Source organism: Pelodiscus sinensis, chromosome 24, assembly GCF_052426305.1.
Source record: "Pelodiscus sinensis isolate ZL-2025 chromosome 24, ASM5242630v1, whole genome shotgun sequence".
In the NCBI taxonomy this organism is placed as follows: Eukaryota; Metazoa; Chordata; order Testudines; family Trionychidae; genus Pelodiscus; species Pelodiscus sinensis.
In genome coordinates, this window is record NC_143075.1 from 7,076,599 (window position 1) to 7,103,913 (window position 27,315).

Here is a 27,315-nt window from a genome sequence, read left to right on the forward strand (position 1 = left end):
TCCTATTGGTCACTCCACCTGGCTAGGTGTAGTTAACTCCTTAATCCCCAGGCTGCTGGTTAACCCTCATAATCATGACAAAGGGCATTATAGTTACAGTTCCAGAAACTCTATAGCGCTTGGATGTCCCCCCACCCCCACCCAGAGCCAGTTTGTTGCTGGGATAAACTGATGCTATGGTTACATTTGCAGGAGTGAAAACCGAAGGAACCCAACATGTGCTGAGCAATAATTTCACTCTTAAAAGGCCATTTCTTAATGTAGATAGCACATTTCCCACCACGTCTGGGCATGCTTCTGCCCGAAAGTGTCCTTCCTGGTTCTAGGTTTAAAGGTTGTCCTGGACTTTTGAAAGATGGCAATATCGGAACATGCACATAGTACAGAGGGAGGCTAACATGGGGTAGGTGTGTGAAAACACCAGCGCTATGAGCCATGGGGCAGGCCTGCCCAGATTTGAGGTACGGATGTGTATTGGGTGGGTGTGGGTATCTCAATAGACGTAGGGGGAGCAAGCTGCTGCCCCTTAGTGCCAAAGAAGAGGCCTATCCTATATTGCAGTCCCAGGCTGAAATAGGAGGAAAACTAGCGTTCATGAAGGACGCTCAGTGTGTGGTTTAACGATGAACACAAACTTTTCACCGTCACACGTTATGTGGCACAGCCACAGCAGGCACGCCGCATGGAATGCCGTTTACCTACCTCAGTAGAACAAGGCAGGGGGTGGGTGGGTAAACTGGTTCTATGGGCCTAGGCATTCAGATGAAAGGGTGATGCACAGTCCCCTAAGTCAGGCCCTCTACCAATGGAAGTGAATCAAGTCACAGGCTGGAGATGTGAGGCCAATGTTGACAAATGTTTGTTCTACGGGCAGCAAGGTTCTCACAGTGTTTCTCCAGTCACCTATTATAAACTAGGGATGTTAAATAGCGGTTAATTGAATAGTCGAGTAACCTCGTGAATTCTTATCAGTTAGTCGACTATTCTATAGTCCCTGGGGGTGGGGCCAGCAGCCAGTGCGCTCTGGCCTTGCTCCCGAGAAGACCGCTGCCACTCCACGGTGCTGCCACTGTTATCAGAGACAGCAGCAAAGGGTGCCAGCCAGGAGCTGATCTGCGAGGGGAGCCAGTTTAAAAACCAGCTCCCCTCATGCACCGGCTGCCTGTCGCCCTGTCCTGCTGCCTCTGATTGATAAAGAGGAAGTGGCATGAGGTGGCAGCAGCCTCTGTCTAGGGGGTGGTCTGAACGCCTGGACCTGGCGTGAGCCAGAACTGAGCTGGGCTGCCTGCCCATCCAGTTCCTAATACTCTTTAAATGCAGACCTCGAGCGGGGGTAGGTCCCGGACCCATAGCAAGCCAGAATTAAGCCAGGCCAGCCCGCTAAAAAATTTACTGGCAAGCAGGAGGGGGAGGGGAGGAGAGAGAATGTGTGTAATCTATAGCATTAACCTATAAGCATTTGCTTATCGGTTAATCAACTACACATTTACATCTCTATTATAAGCATGATGGGAGAACATTTTAACTAGAAAAAATTCCCTTTGATAATAAAAAATCTGTGCAGATGCCCCTTCCCCTCAATCCCTCCTGCATCTTTTATTGAGAACACATTAATACCCAGTCTCTTGTTATCTCTAAGAGTCATGCTCTAGCTTCCTAAGTGGCCTCATATCCCCTCGCCCAGCCTGTCCTGCTTTCAAGATGGCCACATCACCTTAGTCTGGGGCATGATTCTTTAATACTGGAGGAGGGGAGTGGCATCATGTTCATAGAAGGATCTGCTCCTTTAAATTCAATTGGAATTTTTTGCCACTCTGGGCCCAAATCTTGCGTCACTCACAGCTAATGGCACAGAACTGTCATCTCAGGCCAGGTCTACAGTAAAGAGGAAGGTCGACTCAAGATACGTAACTGCAGCTACGTTCATTCGTAGCTGGACTCAACATACCTTGATACAGGTTTCCTTACCGTCCCCACAATGAAAGGCTGATGGGAGCAAAAACTCCTGTCAGTTTCCCTTACTTCTCATAGAAGCAGAAGAACCAGACACCAAAGGAGGGGGCTCTCTAAATTCAATTTGGCAGATCTTAACTAGACTTGCTAAATGGCACTCTGGAAAATCAATCGTGACAGCGTCGATCTTCCGCTCAGTGAAGACATGGCCTTAGTAAGTGCTCATCAGGCTGGAGAATACCTTTCCACAGCAACGGGTTCGATTGTCATTGGGACCTTTGGCACTACCATTGTAGAAATTTACTCTAACTACATAGGAATTTGCCCCATATGAAAGGAGAGCCTGAGGCTATGTCTAGACTGCAGGCTTCTATTAGAAGAAGCTTTTCTGGAAGAGATCTTCTGAAAAGACTTTGTCTGAAAGAGAGTGTTCACACTGACAAAGCACATTGAAAAAGTGATCTGCTTTTTTGAAAGATAGTGTCCAAACTGAATGGACGCTATCTCACATTTAAGCTGTGATTACTATGGACGGAATGACCACCAGGGCACCTGTGCTTTTCCTCTTTCCTCTTCTTCCAAAAGAACTTCCTCTTCCCTGTCCACACACGCCTTTTTCTGAAAGAGCTCTTTTGGAAAAAGGCTTCTTCCTTGTAGAAAGAGGTTTACCAATGACGGAAAAACCCCTCTGTTCTTTCGATTTTTTTTCGAAAGAATGCAATTGCAGTGTGGACGTAAGTGAACTTTTTCCGGAAAAACTCTGCAGTGTACACATGCTCTGAGTGGCGAAAAGGATCACATTTTTGAGCAGGGAAGTGCATGCGGTGACTATTATCCAGACAGAAGAGGGAAATGCTACCAAACATTTCCTGAAACACCGGTCTGTGGCAGTACTGTGTGTGAGAGGGGAACACACCCACAAGCCTGAATTATCAAGAATGACGCCTGGTTTTTGGTGCCCAACACACAACATGTTAAAGGAGCCTGTTTTTCAGTCCATGGCTTCTCGGCCCTTTCTGAATTTTAGGCCCCTTAAAGCTAACAATCTGAGTTTCTCCAATGGGAGTTAGGTGCCTACATACCTTTGAGAAGCTGGGCCTTAGCCACACTTGAGAATTTAGGCTACAATCTGGTATTGAGAGATTCAAAGAATATAGCTTATCTATTGTTTTCTGGACAAACAATTTTATTTTCGGTAATGCGTCTATACACTGTACATTCAGTCACTGTGGTATATAAGCATAGCTATTTTCATACATAATCTCATAAAGTCCTTTATTTTACAATATCTGTTTCAGGGGCGGGGATGTGGAAAAGGGGATGTAAAAGGACTATCAAGGTACACAGCGAAATAGATAAATATGCCAAGCTTTTTTCTTATTTTTTTAAATCAGGCATTTATAAACAAGAAAGCATACATTAATTACATAAAAATAGTTCTAGAATAGTAGAGTAAGTCATAATATTGTCATTAGCAGCAGCATAGGAGAGACCAGGATAACAAAATGTGCTGAAATGCTATTGGCTATTATAAATGTATAGATTTTTTTCCTCAATTGAAAAAATGTCATCTGTGAATTCTCTTGATTTTTAAAAAAACAAAACAAAACAAAACACCCTCAAAAACAAAACCTCCCTCTAAAACACATTAACTGACACGGGGAAATCAACTTTTTTTTAATAATAAAATACTTTACAATGAAAATAAGGACAAATAAAATGCAAATGATGACGGAAAGTTAACCCACATTGAAAAACTTGCAAAAGTTGTTTTGTTTTTTTTCCTAACAGACAGCAAAAATTCTTCTTAGTTAAAAACACAACTCATAAAACAAGACAACTACCAGGTAAGAAAGAGTTTTGAAAAAGTAAACACCATATACACTTATAATACAACAGTGTAAAATGAAAAAAAAAGTATTTACATGTTGAATTTACTTTTTTATTTTTTTACATTGGCTAGTTCTGTTTGAAAAGCAGAGTATTATGTATACTAGTTAGCTGCTCCATAGATAAGAATGTTATTGCTGTTGTTTTTTTCCCTTCGTTAAGTCATCTTTCAATATAGAAACAGTGAGTAATTAAACTGAATATACAATTATCTAGGTAATATATTTTTAATTATAGGGAGAGTCAATAGCCTGTATAAATCACCTCTTCTCCCTTTTAACTTCTTAAAGGAAACTAAATGGCAAATGCAAAGGAGGGGATGCAATCTAACAATTCCTAGGCACCCTATCAACTCAGGTGCACATGGAATGCAGCTGTGGTCAAAGTAAGAGCAAGTCTATCTATGAGGGATGATGTAACTATTTTATTTCAGTGCAATGTTGCATACACAGAAATTACACACAGAACTCCCTCAATGCGAACAACCATCACAAAAGTTTCTCTCACAAGTGTTACTACCATTCTAGAGACATTTTCTAGATCATGTGGCTAGGTCTTGGCACTACCCAGATATCCCCAATACATTGATTTATATCCCTGCCCAGAATTGCTCAATTAAAAAGAAAAGGACATGCTCTCCAGCAATGCCAAAGATTCTACTGTTTGCTCACTGCAAAATGTAATTTGGAACGACAAAAAAAATCAAATCCCGTTTTACAGAACTGTCCTATGAACAAGTTGCTGGTGTAGTTAGTTTGTTCCCATAGTCTTCTTACACTACTGGGGTACAGTTCTTAAACTTTTTTCTCTGCATTGGTTTAAACCATAATTTAAAGTGATTTTCAATTAGGTTGTTTTCTCCAATTTAAAAGTAATCCTATTTAGTGCTTGATGTTCATTTGAAGCATAGTAAGGCTAGTAGTCCAGAGATTACACTCAACAACTTTATTGTAACACATCATGTGGAAAAAAATCTAAATTAAAAAACACATAGTGGCATGCAGTTTGAATATGGAGAATGTTCTTCCTTGGTGTTTCCTGATAAAGCTATTTATGATCTAATTTTTTTCCTTCCCTGAAAAAATGCAGAGTTCATTCATTTTTGAGGAAAAAGACTTCATACACACAGGAGAAGTTATACCAGTGTATAATTATACATGCTGCATAAATATAATGATGAAACATGTGATGTGCTGCAGGTGAAACGACTGTTTTTCCTGGATGAGATAAGTAGAGGCTTCAACATGCTGCAAATTTTTGTTAGGTCATAGGAAAAAGTGACATGTTCAAAGGATAGACAAAACAATAATAATAAAAAAATCTGCTTCAAAGAAGCCAGCATGGTGAAAAACAACAGGTTTGTTCTATGTGTAATTTCTTGACATGGCAATAGAGCACAACATATGAGAGACCTTGTAAAATATGCAATACTCAGCTAAAGCTAAATTATTTAGTTTCCCTTGAAGAAATAACTGAAAAAATACAGATGTGGAAATCATAAGGCTGAGAACAGTTTTATGCATATTGCATAACAAACCCTTTACATAAGACAGTAATAATGCCCATTAATGAATATACATATGGCAGAGATTTTAATTCCATGCATACGATCCTTTTAATAATTGCAGAAAAATACAAAGAAGCAAAAAACAAAAAAACAAAAAAAACCCCAAACCCACATAAAAAATACCCCTGCATAAACAATGTTCCTTTTGCATTGCACTTTAGAAGAGGAGATTTGCACCTTAATTCGATCTCCACCATCCCAAACACACAAGGGCAAAATCCCCTGTTTAAACGGACAATTTTAATTTCATGTAATTAACTTGGTATAACAATTTTTGTTTTGCTCCCCACAGTTCTGCATTGTCCCCATAATTTCATTCCTTTCATATACCTTCTCTCTTTGTACCTAAAACATATATGAACTTTACTTCCCATTAATGCTCACAGTTACAATGGTTATTATAATGGATTCAAGCAAACAGCTCATTTAAAAAACTTAAAAAATCTTTTATTTCTCTCTAATGCATGGTAAGTAAATACTATAATTTTAGGATTGGCAGCCGCTTTTTGTCTACTGGGAAATAATTTTCAAGCTTACACAGTTTGCATAAACGTCCAAAAAGAAAATAAAAGTTACCAGAAATATGCTTCACTGAGAGAATAACTTCTTGTTAATAATGATGCACAGATTATCTTTTTTTTAAACAGCTGAAACAAAAAAAAGTCAACAATTCCTTTACAAGATACTTGAAAGGAAAAATTAGCTGGAAGGCACATCAGCAGCCCCAGGTCTAATTTTCACTTTATGCCTTTAAACTTGGGTGCACTATGAGATGTGTTTGTTTTTTTAATCTACGTTTTCCCTCGTTCAGTAAAGCACTGCATACACGTGGGGAAAGCCCAAATCTCCACATCCTTCTACCAGTACTTTGTTGATTTGTACAATCATACAAAGCGAGTGTAAAATACTGCTACTAGTGTACGTGTATGGAAAATCCTGATTGGGAGGTTCTATCCCTGGTCTGCATTCACTTGGCTTGGGTGTGAATGATGACACGAGATGCCAGGCTGTGGAGAATCGGGCAGATGTTTTGAAGTCTTTAAAGCACTGTTCAACCGAGAATAATCAACCTGTAAACTTTACAACTGTGGAATAAAATGCAGAGGAAGATTTTGACAAAGTGCAGTTCTTTTAAAAATAATAATAAAAATAATAATAAAAAAGACAAAAGTGATGTAATGCTGCATTTTTATTCCAGGGTTGCGGCTTGGATCCCAAAATTAAAGTAATTTTTATTGTTTAAAAAAAATAAAAGATGTAGCCTTATTCACAGCAGCAAAAGTATCGTTCTTAGTTTTCTGTAGTATCGGGTGTTGCACTCTCCTCGGGCACAGTAATCCTGACAGACATTGCCGAGTAGGTAAATCAATACTGAATTCATGAAAAGATTGTGTAACAAAGACAAGTTCTCTGGAAAACTGAAAGCTGAAGTAAAGATTTCAGAATGACTTCAAAATGCATGTCTCTCTCTCTTTTTTTTTTTTTTTTTTTTTTTTGCTTATCTTTCAACCAACTTAAGTTCATCCACCTTCTTCCTTGCTTTTATTTCTTCTTCCATTCTTTTCCTAAAACTGAAGTGTTCATGGATGAAGCGAGTCTTTTGAACACATCAGTTAATGACAGATAACTTTAAAGATTTTGGCGTGATTTACAAACACTGAAGTCAATAAGGCTGGGTTTGTCTCTCTCGAGCATACACTCTCTCCACACATGCACTCCCCTCCATCCTCCTTTCTTCGTGGGTTTAGCAGAGGAAAATGAGGATCGTTTGGACAAAGAAAAAAATCAACTTTTGAAAAGCACTCTGAAATTCTCATAGAACCACATGACAGTATTAAAACTGTGATGGCTTCCTAAGGGGCGGAAAATTGCTGATGAAATGGCAACATCACCATAGGGCTCCTACAGTAAGAATCCCAAAGCCCGTAACAAGTCGTTTAAAAATTGTGCATCAAGGGTTTCTTTTTTATTCTTTTGTTTTGCTTTTAAAGGTTTGTTATTAAAAAAAATCTCATTAATTGTTTTAATACCAAGTCTGTATAAGGTCATCATTTTAAATAGCTTATAACAAAAAGTTTGTTGGGTTTTTTTGTTTGTTTGAATTTCAAAGTGTCCCAGCAAGCACAAGGACAACGTAAACGCACTGCCATGGTTGCTTGCCATAGACTCTGGTTTGAGTTGGACGATGCTGCTTCCTTGAAGTTTGCCAGTAGAAAATTTGCAGTGGACTGAAAAGTATTTAGTTTATAAACACTCTGTGTGTTATAGGCACAGTAAGATGTTGTGCTATATGGATTGAAAAAAGAGGTGTAAGTCAGTGCTTCTGTTGTAAAGAGTAACATTTGCCCTCCAACTAATAATAAAGTCCGTATTTATAAATGTGTGCAGAGCCGCACACACCCACTCACACATGCAGGTTCACACACACCCCACACATCCTCCCTTACTGTGCATATATGTCATTCTGTATCTGGATTAGATGACGTGGTGTTTGTTTAGTTCTCAATGTCGTTTGCTGTGTTCTCACTGCTGGCATGAGTGCTTGATTTAGGCCACAGTTGTTCCTGAAGTTCCTTGACCACTTTTTCCAAGTGTTCCCGAGCCTCCCTCTCATGCAGCAGGTCAGCTCGGAGCTGTTCCCTGTCAGCCTCGGCATGCTGAAGCTTGACTTGTAGGTCCTCAATCTAGAGCAAAAGAAAAGGGGGGGAATAAAAAACACACCATAGTATTTTGGTTTCATTCTGTCGTCGTGGATTCAGGCAAGAACTAGATCATTTTGGATCAATAACACACGTTGTTTAAACAGGCTATGAGAAGAGTGACGTAATCTCTTGCTTCAGGAGATAAGAGGATCGATGGCAAGTTCAAGAAGAAATTTCATGATCCCTCCTCTCCCCCCGTTCAGTTAGCCGTGTTGCATTGTGGGAACTGTTAGCCTTCTTGGAAGCACTTCACTATCTGGGATAGAGAGACAAGACCAGTGGTATGGTAGGAATTGCAGAAGAGTTAAAGATGGGAAAAACCAAATAGGCCATTTACTGAAGCCCCAGTCAGTTCTTAAGCCCATGGACTATTAAGGTAGTAACATGCCAGGACTCTTAGCTAAAAGAGCTAATGTGACTCATTTGCATGCATTTTAGAGATGTTATTTCCATGATTTTCCAAAAATGCATTCTGATTGGCCAGCTGCACCTCCAATCTGGACACACCCCTAAGAAGGCCAACGGTAATCACATCTTACACCCAAAGAAGAATCCCTACATGGTTTACGGTAAATGGAAGGGACTCCAAGGAAGGGAAGACAATTCTAGTCATGTAGAGGGGCAGCTGGGTTCGAGATGTGGGGCTGAAGGAGGAAAGAAATAACCACCTGAAATTTCCCCTGTCCCCCCGACTCTCAGTCACAGGCAATAGCTCTTTGAGCCCCTCTGACAAACTCAGACTGGAACTAAGGCTGACATTTTTAACATGAAGGGTAAATTGACCATTGGAACAATTTACCAAGGGGCACGGTGAATTCTCCATCACCGGCCATTTTTAAAGCAAGATTGGATGTTTTTCTAAGCAATCGACTCTCGTTCAAACCGGAATTATTCTGGAGAAGCAACAAGGCCTAGCTCTATCAAAGGTCAAACTATGCCCAGTGGTTCTTAACTCCCAGGCCTCTCGGCACACAGCTGCAGCTCTTGTGACATCCCCAGGACCAGTACTGGATGAAGCCCACAATAGTAAAAAGTGGGGCTGTCGATTAATCACCGTTTTAATCTCACTGGTAAACAACCGGACACCAAATGAAATGAATTATTTCAGGATGTTTTTCTAGGTTTTCAAATATATTGATTTCAATTACAACACAGATTATGAAGTGGACAGTGCTCATGTTATAGTATTATTTTTGAATAGCTGACAGACTGTGAGTAAAACAGAGCAGGGCACATACAATTCTCCCCCAAGGAGTTCAGTCACAAATTTAATTAACACTTTTTTTTTTTTTAACCAAGAGTCATCAGCATGGAAGCATGTCGTCCTCTGGGAGGCTGGTTGAATCATGAAGGGGTATACAAATGTTTAGCGTATCTGACACAAATACCTCACGGTGCCAGCTACAAAAGTGCCTTGCATATGCTTGTTCTCACCCTCTGGAGACATTGTAAATAAGAGGGCAGCATTTTCTCCCGTAAATGTAAACAAACTAGCCTGTCGTAGCAATTGACTGGACAAGAAGTAGGACTGAGTTTACTTTAGTTTAGGCACTAAAGTTTTACCTTGCTTTGTTTTTGAATGCAGGTATGTAACAAAAAGCCCTACATCTGTTAAAGAGATGGCAATACATTACGGCTACATCTACACTGGCATGAACTTCCGAAAATGGTTTTAATGGAAAACTTTTCCGTTAAAAGCATTTTTGGAAAAGCACATCTAGATTGGCAGGATGCTTTTCTGCAAAAGCACTTTTTGCGGAAAGCTTCCGTGGCCAATCAAGATGCGGTTTTCCGCAAAAAAGCCCCGATCACCATTTTCGCGATCGGGGCTTTTTTGTGGAAAACAGTACTATGCTGTCTACACTGGCCCTTTTGGGCAAAAGTCTTTCAGAAAAAGACTTTTGCCCAAACGGGAGCAGCATAGTTTTTCTGGAAAAGCACTGATGATTTTACATGAGATCGTCAGTGCTTTTCCGGAAATTCAAGCGGCCAGTGTAGACAGCTGGCAAGTTTTTCCGGAAAAGCTGCTGATTTTCCGGAAAAACTTGCCAGTCTAGACACAGCCTGCTTGTATGAGGTGAAGGGAAAATACCATTTCTTTTGTTTCTTTTTCACAGTGCAAATATTTGCAATAAAAAATAAAGTGATTGTAACTGAAATCAATATATGTAAAAAATGTCAAAAATATTTAAATAGACAGTATTCTATTATTAATAGCATGATTAATTTTTTAAATCATGTGGTTAATAGCAATTAATGCTCTTAATCACTTGGCAGCCTTAGTAAATAGGTTGAGAACCATGCAAGAGGATCACAGCAGCCTCTTTTGGCCTCAGAGTGCTGAAGTAAAAGCTAAACTGGCAGCTGATCAAACTCGTTTTTTGACCAAAGCGAGCTGAATGTAGCTGCTGGGCCATAAACTGATGCTGAAAAGGCTGCTGGGCTTCCCACACAGGAATGGGGCCAGACAGCCCCTGGCTCCTTACTCAAGAGAGGAAGGGTTAGCACCTTGCAGACAGGGAGAGGGTTGTGCTCAGAATCTGGGGCTTGCCAGTTATGCTGCAGTGAGAAGACGTACCAGCATCGAGTGTCAGTCTGTGACAATCCTCGACAACCCCAGGAGCAGCTCAGTTCCTCGCTGACTTGGACCCCATCACCTCGGCATGCAGGGGTATAGAGGAGGAGGACTGTGCTGACATGTCTACTGTAGCTTAGCTCAGTGGCAGAGTTGACACAAACCATCTACAGCCCCCTGGCATGGCATGGGAAAATGAATGCCTTGCCTTCCTGGGGCCAAAATCAGACAGCTACTCTGAATGTGGCCCTGTAGGCGTTCCGGGGCCAACTTGTCACGCCCTTCACTAGGAGACTGCCCCCTGAACTCTTTTAAAGCCCTGGTGACAAGCCCATGCCTGGTTGTATTATGTTTTCTCGTGCTTGTCGGATGCTAGTTTCGGACTAAACCTGGCAAAAGAACTGTGGTTTCTTTGAAATCAATAATAAATTATGAAAATGCATGCACACGGACTCGCTCTCTTGCTCTTCCTGTGCAAGTCTGTCAGCTACAAATGAAGGCCTAAGGACAGAGCATCTAAAATTTTCAGAAGCTCTTGTGTGTGTGCAAGTCCCATTGAGGTTCTCCAACATTTCTAGCCTCTTTAGTCACTTGTGACTATTTTAGCCTTCGGCTTCTAAGTCACTTAGGTACTTTTGCAAGTGTTAACCCCTCGTGCTAGATACGTGTCTCTGAAAACCCCACTACTGGGGGAATATTATGGGTGATGAAAAAAAAAAGTTAAATTTTCATTCTGAGCAAAATGCAAGAGAGGACACACCTGCAGCTCATGCAAAGCTCTAGCCAGTAAGCAAAGTGTTTATTTTATCTGCATGGCCTGTCACCTTGGGTTTTTTTGTTGTTGCCGTTCTTGCCAAAGTGGAAGTCAGTTTCAGGTAACGCCCATGCCTCAGCACTCAGTCTGGGTATGTTTAGTCTGGACACCTCTTATCAGTGAGACATCCCGTGATGCTAGGGAGGAAGACCACATCATTTCCTGCTTCTGGTCTCCTGGTTAGGCATGTCTCAGAGCGGTACATGCCGACCACTCCCCTTCCCGTTATTGAGAGCCAGGGTTAGACAAATTTAGGTTGTTGCTTTTTGCTTTTTTCCCTTTTAAAGAGACTCTTTGAAAGGCTGCAGTTTTAAGTTTTGATAGTTGGGCAGAATGACCTGCAATCCAGCCTCTAAGGAGGGGATGTGTGTATAACGCCATTAGATATCATCTCATGGCAACAAACCTATGTGGATCTATGATCTAATCCTCTTGTAGTTCAACTGCATGCTGCTTATATAGTCTTTGCACAGATGCTGTTCTGTGTCGGCTTATCTCTAGCAAAAACCATTAGGAATTTGCCCTCAAAGGATGCTAACACAGCATGAAACTGAATGCTTTCTGGAAGTTTTGGTGGAAGGATGGGCGGAGGTGGGGGTGGGGGGAGGGAGGGAGGGATAGGAAGTTAGTGTGGGGAGAGGAACTGTGGCAGGAAGGCAGCTGCTTGGACTGGGAGTGAAACCTGCCCCATTTCACTCCTGTGCTCTAGGCTCTCTCTGACCCAGCTCCCTTATTAACCATTTATTCACCAGACTCTTGCACAGAGAACTGACAGGGTTTGGCAGAAGGTGGTCAGGAGTGAGCAGGTCCGAATAAGGCTAGATGGCAGTACTGGAGGCCACTGGGGAGGAGTGTTACTTGGGGTTTGTTTGGTTTTTTTGGGGTTTGTTTGTTTTTTTTGAGAGGGCTAATGAAGAGCATGGGGCGCTGTTCTTTTATGGGGAGGAAATGAGGGGCCAATCAGGTTGTTCGATTGCAGGGAAGAAGGGGCCAAGCATTGCAATGAGATCCTTTTGACTGCTGCCATTCTGCTCTCAGATAAGCTGGGGACTTGGGACAGCGGAAGGCCTGGCATTTCACATGCCCTGCAAGACCAAGACACCACCAGGCGACTTAAGGACGTGCAGCTTGAGCTCCTGGGGCTTGTGGCTTTAGCTGTCAGTAAGTTACTGACTCATTTGTTAGAAAAGAATCAGGCTGGGAGGAGGGAAAGGGTGTGAGCGTGTGGGGGGAGGTGTTTTAATAAGCTGAAAGGGCATAAGACATGCTTACAGCAAAACACTCCTGCTGGCTCATGGCTATAGGCAAAATTCCTTCCCACTGGTGAAGTAAGGCCATGCGGCCTGAGCTACTCCTAGCCTCCTGAATCTGCAGGTGATTGCTAGGGAAACCCTATTATGGAAATCTAGGGGACTCAACTTAGTACTCTCAATAGATGAAATCAGCCCTGTGTAGAAGGACAGAACATGACCCATGGGGCTCAACAGGCACGGCAGAGGTGCCAAAACCAGTGAATTTCACCTGGCAGGAATATTCTTGGCACAGCCTCCAGCTAAAAGGTTTGCACTACAAAGTTTGGCCGTGTGCATGACCTTGCTCAAACTGGGGGAGTATTTGCACAGGCCCCAAGGAAGAATGGGTTTGTGCGTAAGGCCCTGGACTGGGCCTCAAGAGAGTTGGCTTCAATTCTCTGCTTTCTCACAGGCAATGTTCCCTTTAATCGTTTCTATCCATGCATGGAAGAAATTTTGTCATGTGCACCGAGGCATATGTGAATGTGCACCTGGAGAAACACTAACCTCGCTGCTCTGCTAATCAGCTGGGCAGTACTGGGATCTTTCATGAGGGGCCGCATAAGTGCACAGCTTACAGGGAACACCCGTCACAGACTCCCTACGTGACCCAGGCAAGCCACTTCACCTCTCTGTGCCTCAGTTCCCCATCTGTAAAATGGGAGAAAATTCCTCCCTACACCCAAATCCTACAGAGGGGCAGTAGAAGTGCTAGAGGGGCAGAGAATAGCCCTAACGGGGTCAAGAGGTGTACAGACTGAAGAAGGATGGCACTGACTAGCCCTAGAATGTGGAGAGCAGTCGCTCGCGTGCCCATCAGCTCTCAAAGGCCTGGCCTTACCTGGGCAGAGTACTTGGCCCGCAGCCTGCCTGCTTCACATCCTTTGTCGCACACCCGGATCTGCCTGGCTTGCTCCAGTTCCCGCTTTAGTCGTATCCGTGACTCATTGGCTTCTTTCATTTTCTTCTCGTTCTCAGCTCTAAGACGTTCGATCTCTTTCCTCAAGTTGCGCTTTGCCTCGGTGGCCTCTCTCAGCTTCTCCTTCTTTGCCACGCGCAGGAACTCTAGTTCCTGGAAAGCACAAAAAGTGACAGGGTTCCTCAGGGACTGGGGCAGCTCAGACAAGATTACAGCAAGGCAGTGGGTTCAATAAAAGGAAGAGAAGTTCCTGGAAGTTAGGTACGTCAATTGCTACTAGCCACTCTGGTCAGGGATGCAATCCCTGTGCTCTGGATTTCCCTAAACCTTTGACTGCCAGCAGCTGGGACCAGATGACAAGGAGTTGCTGTTTGCCCATGTCTGTTCATTCCCTCTGAAGCATTTGGCACTGGCCACTGTCACAAGACAGGATACTGGGTTAGATGGACACGGGTCTGCTCTTATGTTATAAGGGACGCTGGAAAGGAGAGATGGACCTAAACCAAATCCTAAGATCCAAACACCACTGCATTGTGGGGCCAGAGCCGGGGTGGGAAGGAGAGAAAGAAGCTGCAATCTGAACCTGGCTCCCAATTTTGCAAATGACCAAATTCTTCTATTGGACCAAACCAAAAGCCTTGGCCAAATTTACCCTGAACTCTGGGGCTTTCAAAAAGCCAAACCTGATTCAAATTTTGCATCTTGACTGCCAAGCAAAATGGCCGCCACCGTTAAAGGCTGCATGATGAATTAGTTAACTCTTTTGGAGCATCCGCTGCTTGTGCTGAATGCGGCACTGCCTAAAAGCAACTATCATATCATGAAGGGGCGAATGGGTTAACCCTACTGGCTGCCCTTGATCTGGAAACAGGAAGCAGAGGGTGCACAATGCTAGGACAATGAAGGGCAAAACTGGCCAAGAAAGGCTTTCAACAGCTGCTCCATCGCAGCCAGCCAGGAAGATACTTGTGACGAACCTAAAATTAATTTAATTTCTAACATTAAGAAATTCGGAAGCACCCGAAGACTTGATTGCTAATATCCAAACAGTTTGGTTAAACTTGCACCCCTAAGCCTATTATATACTATATGTATTGCATGACTCTGAAGCAAAAACTGACTCTGATCTGGCTTTTTAAAGGGTTAAATTAAATGAACACCACTTTTCTCTCTCTCCAGAAACTGGACTTCCTCTCTGTCAGAGGCAAACCCTCCCAGAAACGTGTCTCTGTTAAGTAACACGCTGCAGTCGGGTCATGGGAAATTCACTCCTTTGACAATCTCACTTCCCAGCCAGGCCATTGTTAGCTCAACCCCGACATGGGGGGCGCGCATGCATGTCCGCCCTGGCTCTGTGGAATCGGAAACCGAGCGCTGCCAAAATGGAAACTCATGGCCAGACACCCTCCCCATTCCTAGTCTGACACACTCCTTTGCTTGATTATTCCTGCACAGCTCAAGGTGGGTTCAGCACCTGTTTTACGTAAATGGGGTTTGTTTTGTTTTGATCTAAATCTTCTCTGAAACACAAGGAAATCAAGTGGCTTGCCCCCAGGGCACATGGAGTGAGTGAGCAGCTCTGGCTGCCTGGCTCCTGCCTCTGGAGAGCTGGCCCTGCAACCCGTGATACAGAAAACTTCCTTCTAGGAGCAGCAGAATGATGTGAGAGCATGGGCCACAAAACTGGTCCTAATGCAGGACCAATAGGTTGGGCAGACTCGGGTTCAAATATGAATCAGGTTCATCCAGGACCTTTCTCCTGCGACGGAGCCTGTGATAAAACGCCTAGATTCTCATGTTGCTTTTTCTTGGTGCAAAGCCTTTCTGCAAGCAAATTATGCCTGTATCTGAGCCACCGGTCCCCTAAACCTGGCATTTGTTGGCTGACAAACACATGTGCCTGCTTTCAGCAAACAGCAAAAGGCTCTCTGCTGCCTCTGCTCCTACTTCTTTATGCTAAAAATAGCAGGTCACTCCTGGTTAGAGAAAATATCCTGCTCCACTGAACTAGATGTACACTATCACCTAGTTATGCTCCGACTAGTTACCAGGTAGCTCTGCTTCAAATGGAGCATCCCATGAGGGAGACTGGTCCCTGGTTACTAGCACACAGATGTAGACAACTGACTCTAGATTGACAATCCCAACTCCCTCTCTCCCTGAGCGTGTCAATGCTATGCCCTGCCAAAGTACGCATGGGTTGGAGAATGGGGAACATGACAGACTCCCCATCAGACAGAAGCTCTCAAGGGGCCCCTCCTGGGAGAGAGAAACATGCACAGTGAAAACAATTTTAACTCGGCGGGACCCGGCCAGCTTTTCAAAGGGAAATGGGAGAAATGATTTGGTTTTGATTAGAAAGTTGTGACTCTCTTTTAAACAGGGACAGGTAGCATGTGTGAAACTAGGCAAAGCTCCCATATTCCAGGCATTGCCCTTTTCTGTTTAGAACCAGAACCCCAGAGACTGCCGCTGACATTGTGGGAAGGCAGATTAATTATTTTCAACGTCAGACTAGCCAACGGGTTCCCCTGGTGGAGGACATGCACACAGTGACCACAGGAAACTCTTGCCCATTAGTACCTGGTGCAAGCTGCGTTTAGCCTGCAAGGCAGCGTTTAGCTTCTCTTCCTGCTTCACCCTCATCTTAACCACTTCATGGAGGAATTTCTCTTTGGCTTCTTTAGTATCCAGGCCACTGTCCAGGGCCTGCCTTAGATGCTCCAGTTCAGCTTCCAAGCCGCTGTTGTGAGACTCAGCATGGGCGGCAACCTCAAAAGAGTTGCTGATGATGGCCGTGGTTTGCATTCCAGGGGAGCTCATGTCCTTCGCAGAGCTGGACGAAGTAAAGGATGGGGAAGAGAGCGAGGACAGGGACGAGGTGACTGCAAACAAAACACACATACCCTGAAAGTTAGCAAAGGTGCATTTTACATTCAACGCCGCATCAGTTGGCAGGGGCTGAGACCCTCTGAAAAGGAGGAACCACGCTCAAGGAATGTTTTATGCCTGATACCGGACGGATGATGGAAATGCAAATCTAAGCAACGCTCAGGGCTGCAGGGCTCCCACCAAATTCTCCGTGGAAGTTCTGTTTTAAGCACAGACTTCGGGGTTTAGCTGCATGCAATTCTCTGCACTCTCCCTCTGGAGAACACTTCCACTGCTTTGGGGAAGAACTGGACAGGGATATCCTGCTAGTCTTGGTGCAATTTCACCCAGTGCAGAGCCGCCTCACCACCTAAGGTGTGCTGCTTAAGGGCTGATCCTAGCCTGGCTGAAGTTAAGCCATCCCCAGAGGGCTAAAGTGGGCCTGTCACCCATTGTAATGCAAGTGTGAGGAGTTGTGGCTTGTGCTTTTCTAGGGGAGTCCACCTGGGGTGCCTTCCATTTCTCTGTGTCTCACTATTTACGGCTGGGATTTTCAGAGGGGCCTCAGAGAGCTGCGTGCAAGGGGGCTGGGACAATTTCTGCAGTGGGGGGACTGAGAGCCACTGAACTGAACTGTAAATCCTGCATATAATGGAAACCACTTCAAGCCAGGGGCTGCTGCAGCACCCCCCGCACTCCTAGTTTCAGCACTCCTAGTTTCAGCACCTATGGCTGGGTTTGAAGACCACATTAAGGACTCATCTCCCACAGGAGTTTAACTTCCTTGGACTCTTCTGGGAACCCAAAGTCCAAAATTATTCCATGGGGAAAAAGTAAAGGCAGGTAACTCACACTTACATTCCTCCCGGGTTTCTACTTCAATCTCTGCTTCTGATTCTTTGTCCTCTTCGGTAGCAGTGACAGTGGCTGCGGCTTCCAGGACGGCTGGGTTGTCTGCAGTCAGCTTCCTTTTCCGGGGCTGGACCGGGCTGCTCAGTGGTTCACTGTTCCGTGACACCACCGTGGCACATGGGGAATTGCTTACAATCTTCTGCTGAGCAGGAGGAGCGAGAGCCACGTTGGGGGCCACAGAAGTCTCGAAACTTTTGTAGGAGTAAAAACTGTGCAGAAAGGAGGAAGTAAAAGAAAAAAAGGCAAAATGTTCAGTCCCATTTGTGCCTTCAAAGTGCCTCTGAACCAGCATCTTAGACTGAGGCTATGGCTACACTGCTGCTTTTTCTGGAAGAAGATACGCAAATCGTGCTGTCATTTGCATATCTTCTTCCGATTCTTTTTGTGGAAGAGGTTTTGCCGCTATTTGGCCCCTTCTAGAAAAAACCCATCTTTCGCAAGACCCCTTATTCCTCGTAAATCGAGGTTTACAGAGCCTTGCGAAACAGGGTTTTTTTTCTGACATTTGGACCCATCTATACAGGGCCAAATAGCGGCAAAAGCTCTTCCGCAAAAAGAATCAGAAGAAGATATGCAAATGTGAGCACTATTTGCATATCTTCTTCTGGAAAAAAACGGGCAGTGTAGCCATAGCCTGAAAAAGGCCAGATTCTTCACTGGTGTAGCTCCATGGGACTGCATTGATTTCAATCCTGATTTACACTAGTTGAGGATTTAGCCCTATGATGTCCACCCATTAAGTGCTCCATGGTCTTCTAAGTGCACATAAGCTGCCCTCAGTGCATAGGGTTAAATATTGTGAACGCAGAAGAGACCAGACCCTCACGTCTCCCACATGCTAAATGCGGTTTCTATATTTTGGTCTCTGGTGCGTTAGGGATTCTTCCAAGAGATGATGCTTTTACATCTAACTACCCACAATTGCCTTCCAATTTTTGAGATTGCTGGAGAAAAGCCTTTAGAGTGCCAACAACATTTTGTAGTGTATAATTAATTTCTCCACATCACATGTACGTGAGTGTGTGTATATATATATATTATATTCAATGAACTCTGTTAAAAAACATTACGATTGCAATGTCAAGCACACAAAAAGTTGAAAGGTCAATGGCTTGGCCTTACAAGCTTGCCCATGTAACCTTAATTCAGTCCCCCTTGTATATATGCAATGTGAGACAATCCTTAATCATATGTTACAGTCTCTACTTTGCATGTGCAAACGAAGATTTTTGAGGCTTACAACTGCCAAATTTGGATGAATTTTCACAAGGACAGCAAGACACATGCTTGAAATCAGGGTGACTCCCCAGCCAAGTTCCGTTGGCTTTTTCAAAGCACTGAGTACAAGAGTGTTATATAGATATATACAAATCTTATAACAATTTGTTAATACGAGCAAAACAATGTATTTTCCCAACCGTTTCAGCTGAAACTTTTCCAAAAAATTCAGTCTGAGGCAGACAACTGGCACAACAGTTTTCAACCTGTGCAGTTAAAATTTGGCAAAGTTATAAACAACTGAAAACAGGGACTTATAATGGAAAGTGTCAGGCAACCTCAAGTATTGGTAGAGCTGTCACCACTGCCTAGATAGGGACCAATTCTGATCACTGCTTGTACCAGTGTAAATCAGGAGTAGCTACTGCCCTGTTATAAAACCAATATGAAAGCAGAATCAGGGTCCGTAACAGTAACTTTCCAAGGACAGTTGTCAAATCCTTAGCGGCACCATTTGTACACGCAACAGCAACTGGACATGTAAAAGATGGGTACACATACAAAGAGCGCAGACACTGACATGCACTGAACACAAGCACAGACTGCAGTTCCAACTTCAACTCTCTTTATAAGTCTGGACCTCCGGGTGTCAATGGAGTGTACTATGGGCAGATCCTACTGCAGTTACCGCTAAACCAACACTCCTATGCATGCAGAATCACATGGATCTGAGCATCTTTGTACATGTACAGATCCTTTTACCTTCCACAAAACGACAGAACTGTGCAGGAGGGAGAGGGAAAACCAATTGAAACAAAAATCTAAATGGCCAGGTTGGAATGACCACGAAGGCATCAGGTGTGTATGGCAGTAGAGTTGATCTTAGGGGCAGGCAAGCCAGGTGGCTGCCCAGGACTGCCAGAGACATTCAGCAATTAAAAGGGCCGTGACTGCATCCCCCCCCCCCCTTTTTTTTTGCTCAACAAATTTTCACCAATTGATTAGGACAAGCCCTGTGTGGCAGTGCTAGGTAAGGTCATGGAAACCTCTCCAAGAATAACTAGGGATGGGATGGGGGGTCCTTGGAGTCCTAAAGGGTGGGCTGATGCAGGTGGACTGAAGGTTTAAAGTCAGAAGGATGGGACCAATGGATGCTGGGTATCTGGAGTCTATTCCCAGCTCTGCCACTGATGTACCTGATGGAGTTAGCAACTTTGTTTCCCCTCCCAATTGTTTTTCTGAACTGTTTAGATAGTGCGCTCTTAAGGGGCAAGGATTTTTCTCAGTGGATGTTTAGTGCCTAGTATAATGGGGCTCCAATCTCTGGTGTTGCTGTAATAATAATAACACCACCACCTAATAAACAGCAAGAAGAGTGGCTTTAGAAGCTAATTTTGTTCATTCCCATAAGTGGAAGGCCTGTTAAATTCTGAAACACTACAGCTTGAATCTCTCTAGTTCAGCACTCTCTGGTCTGGCAACATCTGTGGTCCGGTATGATTTCAGTTCTCCAGATGTCCACTTATCAGGGCTGTGGCCAAGTTTCCCACAGTCCCATAAAGTTTGTTTACAGCCCCCAGTCCTGGCTCTGTGTTCTGTGCAGTTATTTAGCTCTAATTTATGCCAAATGTCTTCTAAGAGCCCAGCAAACAGTGGCAGTGTTGGTAATGCTACTACGCAATATTGACCTCCCGTAGTCTGGCATTCTCTGGTTTGGCACCAGGGTGCCAGACTAGAGAGGTTCCACTGGCAGTACACTAATAAAACGGGTTTAGGACCTGGTTTGTTAGGAAGTGTGAAATCAAGATGTTTAGAAGGACAAAGCAAACTGATGCCATGAGTTTGAGCGTTACAGCAATATCTCAGTATAATTCAGCCCAAGGGACAAGGCTGTAGAGACAGTAAATTTAATAGATGATTACTGAACAAAAAAAGGGTGAATTTAAGGCATGTGAAATGTGCTCTATAGAAGGTGGAACAACACACATAGCAGTAGTGGACGCTTCCATGCATTGCCCTGACCAGGGTGTCTCAAATCAACTCTCATGAAATCCCTTATATGGCCAAGAGATGGTTTGGGCTCCATGGCCCATTCAATCCATGGAATTTCTGCTGACACTGCCAACAAGCGAGCCCATGTGACAGGAGCACCTGTATGCTACTGACCTGGGCGGAGACCACCCGATTTCACAGGGGGCAACTAAGAGCGGCCTGGTGATCACAGCTGGTCCCTACCAGCTTGGAACAGTTGCCAGCCAGGGCCAAGCCATCTTTAAATAGTAGATGGGTAAGACACAAAATGCTTTTGTCTTTGCACCACCAAACTAGCAACACAGATCCTTCATTTTGCAAACTTGTGAGACACGTTTCACTCAAGGTAACTGAATTACTGAATGCATAAATACTGCCACTTTCTTGTTTTCCCTCCCTAGAATCACTGGTGGCTGCAAATGTTTTCACTGCACTACCAGCAGACTACTTGAACCAAACACGGTCACTAATATCAGTGCAAGGGAACATCCACAAAGGAGATAGCTCTCATAGAACATCGATTCGCCCTCCCACCCCATGGGCCCAAGTCTTCTTACCTGTCTCGGATCAACATGGGAAGATGTGTGGAGAGCTCTTTCTCATTTGCTGAAACCGCGGGGGACCAAGGCCGGAAAGCAGAGAGGCGCTGACGGGGATGGACACAACCAATGCTCTGCAAAGGCGGGAAGGAAAGAAAGGAAGAGAAAAAACAAACAAAAACTGGTCACCACTGAGTACATTGCAAAGGAAAGTTACTGACATGTGCGCGCACTTGGGTTCTGTTACCTCTCACACAATTCCTCAGCAGGGGCAGCTGGCTGGACCTAACTGCTTATCGCTTTTCACCAGAGGAGCAGAATTGGATGAGAATTAAAGTCCCATCCAGTTGTTGCTTGCCAACAAATATGTGGTTTGCAAGAGACTGTCTGGGACTCCAGGGCCTTTCAGGATTCCCATATGGCTGAGGCATCAAGAACCTGCTTATTTCATTCCACAGCCACGCCACTGCTCACTGAGCGGCAGCGGCAGAAGGGGAAGGGCACCGTAACTCACTGTCCCTCGGGGAAAGCAGAGAACATCTTTCATTGAGAAAGCATGGGCCAAAGCCATCTTTGGTGTTGGTCCCACTGGCTTCAAAGGAGGGACCAAGCACAAATTGCTTCCCACCAATCGACTTTAAGCAACAAGGCAAGTGTATTACTTGAGAGTCACCTTATTGGATGAACCAGACAAGGACCGCAACCAACTGGATTGCTTTTCCTTCTCAGCAGAAGTTGGAGATTGGGAAGCAGAGTCATCAATTTTGGGCTTTTTGGAAGCAGGAGGATCTGAAGAGACCTGAAAGGAAGAGGAGGAGAGGGAGCAGAGATTTACTAATTATTCTTTGCATAGTCAATTTGGTGCCAGGATAAAAGGTGATATTTAAAACAAATATTGATCTTTCCCCGCAATCCCTTGAACAGAACTGTCATTTCATGACTACACCGTGGAGAGCTGCAAATGGAAAGAGACAAAGGGAAAGAGACAAATGTATTCCAGGGCACAACACTGGCTTCATTCATTCATTAAAGCATAAATGGCAAGACACGACGTTACGATACAAGGGCTAAAATGAAGTGTAAATATAACTTAGCTATTCACACGGTGCCTCTAAGAAGTATCTGCCTTTTTTATTATTATTGTATGCAGAAAGGTAAATTTTAATGTGGTTCCTGAATTGGAAAGATTATTTTAAATGAGAACAGAGCAGACTTTGTTATTCTGTTTGCAATGGTTGTTATGCCGATGACTTCACTACCCCACAGCTGCAGTGGATTTTGGGGGCGCTGCCAAGAGCTGCTTTGCCTTTTCCACAAGTGCCTCAGCTTGGCCTATAAATCACCCTCAAGCATAAAATAGTCCTTTGGCAAGCAGGACCCCTTTCCTTCAACACCACGAAGAAATACAATTCCTACAGTCCCAGGGTGGCTTGCAAAAAAATTGGTAACTACTGGTTTCACTGGTGTGCGGGGGATTCCGGACTGAGGCATGGCCAGCACAAACACGGCTAGCGGACGGGCCCTGGACCTCGTTCTGCATGAAGAGTACAAATAATAAAACAAGAACACACCAACTTTCTTTCTGGGAGTTGGAAAACTCGTTCCTTTTCCACATTGCTGTCCAACAAGGCTCTTATTAAGAGGCAGCACAACAGAGCAATCTCCAGCAATAATCCCAAGACTGTGTGTTTATACAGAGCTTTTTCGTCCCTTGATTACAAAGCATTAGACAAAGGCAAGTAAGTGTCACTGAGATTTTTCACAAGTGTCCACTGATTCTGGGTGTACAAGTTGAGGCCCCCTGGAAGAGGCCTGGTTTTTAGAGGGCACGTGTTCAGTAATATCTGAAAATCAGGCCCCTTGAAGGCATCTGAAGTTGAGCACTCAAAAAAAAGTCACCCCATGCCATAGTGCCCTGCAAGCTGTGTGCTTGGGCAGCCACCCAGGAGAGATTCAAATGTCTGCCAGCTGATTAGCAGAGTGTCCACAGCTGGCAGCATATATTTCTCCTAGTGGTACACATCTGCACATGCCTCAGTGCACATAACAAAATGTATTCCACACATGAATGGAACAAATTAGAGGGAAAATTGCCAGTAGCCACTATTCTTGGAGATCATGCATGGAGTAACTGACCCACTGTTCACGAAGGGTGTTCCAGGCAGAGTTGAGATTCAACCTCCCTTCTCCAGACATCCAGGCCACTTCCCTGTCCACTCTGCTCACAGCAAAACCTAGAGTTAGACCCTTAGTAGCCTTAATTTGGAGATAACTCTGACCGCCACTGCACGATCAAATCTGCTGCTTTTATGGGTGCCAGAGCAGCCTGGCAGATCTGTAGCTCAAGCTAACCAGTCTCTAGTTAATGCCAGTTCATCTGGCAGGCTGCTCGTGGTCTTTTACGGCCTGATTCGTGCTGTATCATTAAACCCAGCACGGACCTCTTACTACTGCATTCCAAGGTGAGCGCGCGGTGGGGGCGCCTTCCCAAACACAGCAGATGAGGTACGGTGTATGCGTGAGTAACCAAGAGTGCAAAATTAGCCCGGGCTGGTGCCAAATACCAATGTCAATGGATTTGCAAGGGCTTCTTTTGGCTCAGCGCCAGCCTTTTATATCTTTGGGCTGAGTCTGGAAATGTCCGTGCTGCGGCCCCTCCTCCTCCGCCAGCGCGAAAGGGGCACTCTGACATGCCTTCTGCGGAAAGCACCGGGCAGCGGGTGGGGGGAAAAGGTTCGCTGCTGCTCTCAGAGACGCTGTCTGTGCAGAAGCAGTGACAGCATCAGAATGGTATTTGGCAGGCGAGGCGGGTCCCAGCCCTATCCACTGGGGATGGTGAGCAATGTGGGGAGGGGAGAGGAAGGGGCCTGGAATGAAAGAGGCAACAGGTGGCAAGACTCAGCAGAAGAGACCAGTCATCTCCCCCCCCCCCCCCCCAAATCAGCGCTACCCGCTCAGCTGCAGAAGAACATTCTGTTCAGGCAGGAGGGAGGACAGCCACCCCGGGCCCAGCATTGTGCACCCGCGGACAGCACCCTAATGGACTTGAACCCGGGGCCAGTGCAAAACCAAATAGCTTCTGGGGAGTGGGGAGCAAAGTGCCAAGACTTAAAGAGGCTGGAGGAAAGATATTTATATAGAATCCCTCATTTGCATTTTCAAGGGACAATGCGTCTCCTTTCTTCTTCTCCACCCTCCCCGTTTGTCCCCCTCCCATCCAGGCTGATAGCCAAGGCCGGGGGAAAGGGGCAGGGGGGAGCCCAAGCGGCACAAAAGAGAAGTAAACCAGCAAAAAATCCCTGCCCCTCACTGCCAGTAGTCAGCACTGTTCTGTGCACCGGAGCCGGGATGGGGAATCCTGGTAAAACAGGGGCAAAGAAGAAACACACGCACCTCGGTGGGAAGAAAAACACAGACAGACGGACAGACAGACAGACACACGAAAAACAGCTGCTGATAGCCCATGTCGATTGTTCTAAATGAAGCAACATCATCTTCCACCGTGCGGTACTGGCATTTCTGAGAATCTGGGCTGGCTTGTGGGCAGGGCACTGGACTGTGACTTGGAAGCCAGGCAGTCTATTGCACACACCAAGTTGCTGGCACACCTCAGGCAAGTCATGTCACCGCCCTCTGCCTCGGTTTCCCCTTCCACCCTTTCTCCGTCTGCTGCTCAGATTATTAGCTCTCTGGGGCAGAGACTGCCCCTAGGCACAACCGTGGTGACGGGTACTACTGTAACACCACCAGTAATTGCTTTCTCACTCTCCGTGAACAAGGATGACTCAAGAAGCAGAGCTGCTCATGAAGAAGTGGGGATAACGCTTTGAAATCCAAAAAAGCTGGGTCGCTTTTTGTCCCATCACACAATGCCCTGTGGTGTCCCTTCTCCTTACATCCCTATCTGTCTGGGCAGAGCCCCTGAAAATATTTGTTCCCTCCTCAGTGAGCGGCAGCAGCTTTGCCAGGAACCCATCAAAGGCTCATGATCTATAAGTGTCAAAAGCGGTCAACCGATGACCAAGAAGCGCAGCAGAGAGGTCATGTGGGCAGCCAATGAGAAAGCATTACGACATGCCTCTCCTCCAAGCATGACTTTTGCTTTGCAAAGCAGAGTCTGCTGATGAAATAGGCAGAATCTGATCTTCCTACGCCCTGGGAGTGTGAACAACCACTCAAAAAAAATCAGGGTTGAGGAGGTGGACGATGACAAGAAGGGAAAGGACAAAACCACTCGCATAGTATGGACAATATAACGCAAAAGTCTGACAAGGCATGTAGCACAACTCCCCCTTCCATATGATTCACCGACTGTACTCCAGGCTAGGACAGGCGCTCAGCTGGCAATAAATAAGACTGACAAAAGTATCACTCTGTCGCTTTCATCGTGGCCAAAGTAACCGCATGGGGGAGATACGATAGCTCGGTGATGAGCAACCGAGGCTAGTAAGTGGGCTGCATGAGTGGCTCTCCTTCATCTCAGGGGGCCGCAAGATTGTTGTGACCAAGACAGTCTCCCAGGAGAGGGTAGTTTCGCTGCACATCACTTTAGTAATGCTGGTAAGAAAAAAATGACGTGGACAGAAACAAGTGGAATTTTGCAACCCTGAGCGTGGACAGCAGTAAAAATAAAACGTTTCGCAGGCTACACCCAATGGGCAGCAGGTTGCTCATCCCTACAGTAGATCATGTGGGGATGAAAATTCTTTTATTTCAATCCAAACATCTCCCACATACAAGATGCTCACAGGTGGAATTTAAAAGGGCCTTTCTCCATTCTTGCCCCCCCCTCCCCCGCCCCACTGATGTGTGCAAGAAATTCTGAGAAGCTTGAAGCAGAAATCGCTGTTTCCTTTACCTTTCCCCCCTTCGCTTGTGTTGCTCAAGAACAATGGTTTGTGATGCTATCATTCCACAGAAGCACTGGGGCTGTTCATGCTAGTTTGGATTTTGGCCAAATGAGCTCCCATTTGACGTGTCATGCTAGCTCGACTAGGTATTGTGTTATCAAAGCATGAAATCAGTGGAGACAACCTTTACCCGCTGCTTCTCAGAAAGATACCCCTCCCTCCTGCAAACTCAATACCACCGAAACACACGGATCAGGAGTTAACTGGCAAGCCCAGCCAGGCACCTGAAAGTTCCTTTTCAGGCCAAGAGAATGAACACGGGGGGCTCGCACACTTGCAAGCCAATCGAGATCATTCCTGGGGGCTCCCTCTGGGATCTACCAGCTAGTTCCTCTCTAGCTGGTTTCCGGCTGGAGGCATTTGGGCTGAGTGGGTGATTTTTGTTCTCCCAGCTTCTCTATTCCCCAAGGGCAGGGGGCAATAAATGGCCTGTAAGCTGGATGCGGTTTTCCAGGGTTAGCCCCCGGCTTTATTTACCAGTGTATCTGCAGGTATGGCCCCTTACAGCTCCCATTGGTTCATCGTTCTCGACCAATGGGATATGCGGGGAATGGTATCCCGGTCTGTGCTGCTTCCTGCAGCTCCCATTGATTGGGAACAGTAATCTGCAGCCAATAGGAGCTGCAAGCAGTGGTACCTGTGGATGCACCGGTACATAAACGGCATCGGCCCACCAGTGGCTAACCGTGGTGAGCCACCTCGGGCTTACAGCCCACATCTGTTGAAGGGTTTTTTTAAAGCACAAAGCAGGAAGTGCTCTAGGTGTGTATGTTCGTGTGTCTGCCTAAGGCCCTGCTGTGATGTGAGCAGCTATCCAGTGGTGGATAAGCTCAAACCTACAAACAAAGCAGTAGCCTCGCTTGGGGCCTAATCCTGAGGGATGCCAAAGTCTATGGGAGCACTTCTCGAATCTGACCCTGTACTCAACAGGCAAACAAGCGCACATGCCTGTTTCTCTGGTCTCTGAAACCAAGCAGCAAACAACCTCTGCAAACCCAACCAGCCAGGGTTTCCTTCTGCCGCCCGTCACTCCAGTTTCCCAGCACCGTGAGGCTATCGATTTACACTGGTGCAAACGAGAGCAGAAATGGGCCTCGTAGGAGCATGAACTTTAGGTGGAGA

At 45.2% G+C, this 27,315-nt stretch overlaps 1 protein-coding gene across 2 annotated transcripts in view; it reads right to left on the reverse strand.

Annotated features, from left to right (window-relative positions):
- Positions 1-3,116: 3,116 nt before the first annotated feature.
- The window catches only part of SKI (SKI proto-oncogene), a 165,012-nt gene continuing 140,813 nt past the window's right edge, over positions 3,117-27,315 (reverse strand). Inside the window, exons 2-7 of one of the 2 annotated variants that reach the window (XM_075906853.2) lie at positions 21,957-22,082; positions 21,302-21,417; positions 17,436-17,704; positions 16,296-16,597; positions 13,635-13,865; positions 3,117-8,094 (exon numbers count right to left, since the gene is read on the reverse strand). In XM_075906853.2, the coding sequence (XP_075762968.1) occupies positions 7,906-8,094; positions 13,635-13,865; positions 16,296-16,597; positions 17,436-17,704; positions 21,302-21,417; positions 21,957-22,082 (1,233 nt within the window). In that variant the 3' untranslated portion in view covers positions 3,117-7,905. The remainder of the gene's footprint in view (positions 8,095-13,634; positions 13,866-16,295; positions 16,598-17,435; positions 17,705-21,301; positions 21,418-21,956; positions 22,083-27,315) is intronic. The other variant, XM_014571564.4, reaches the window with a different exon arrangement.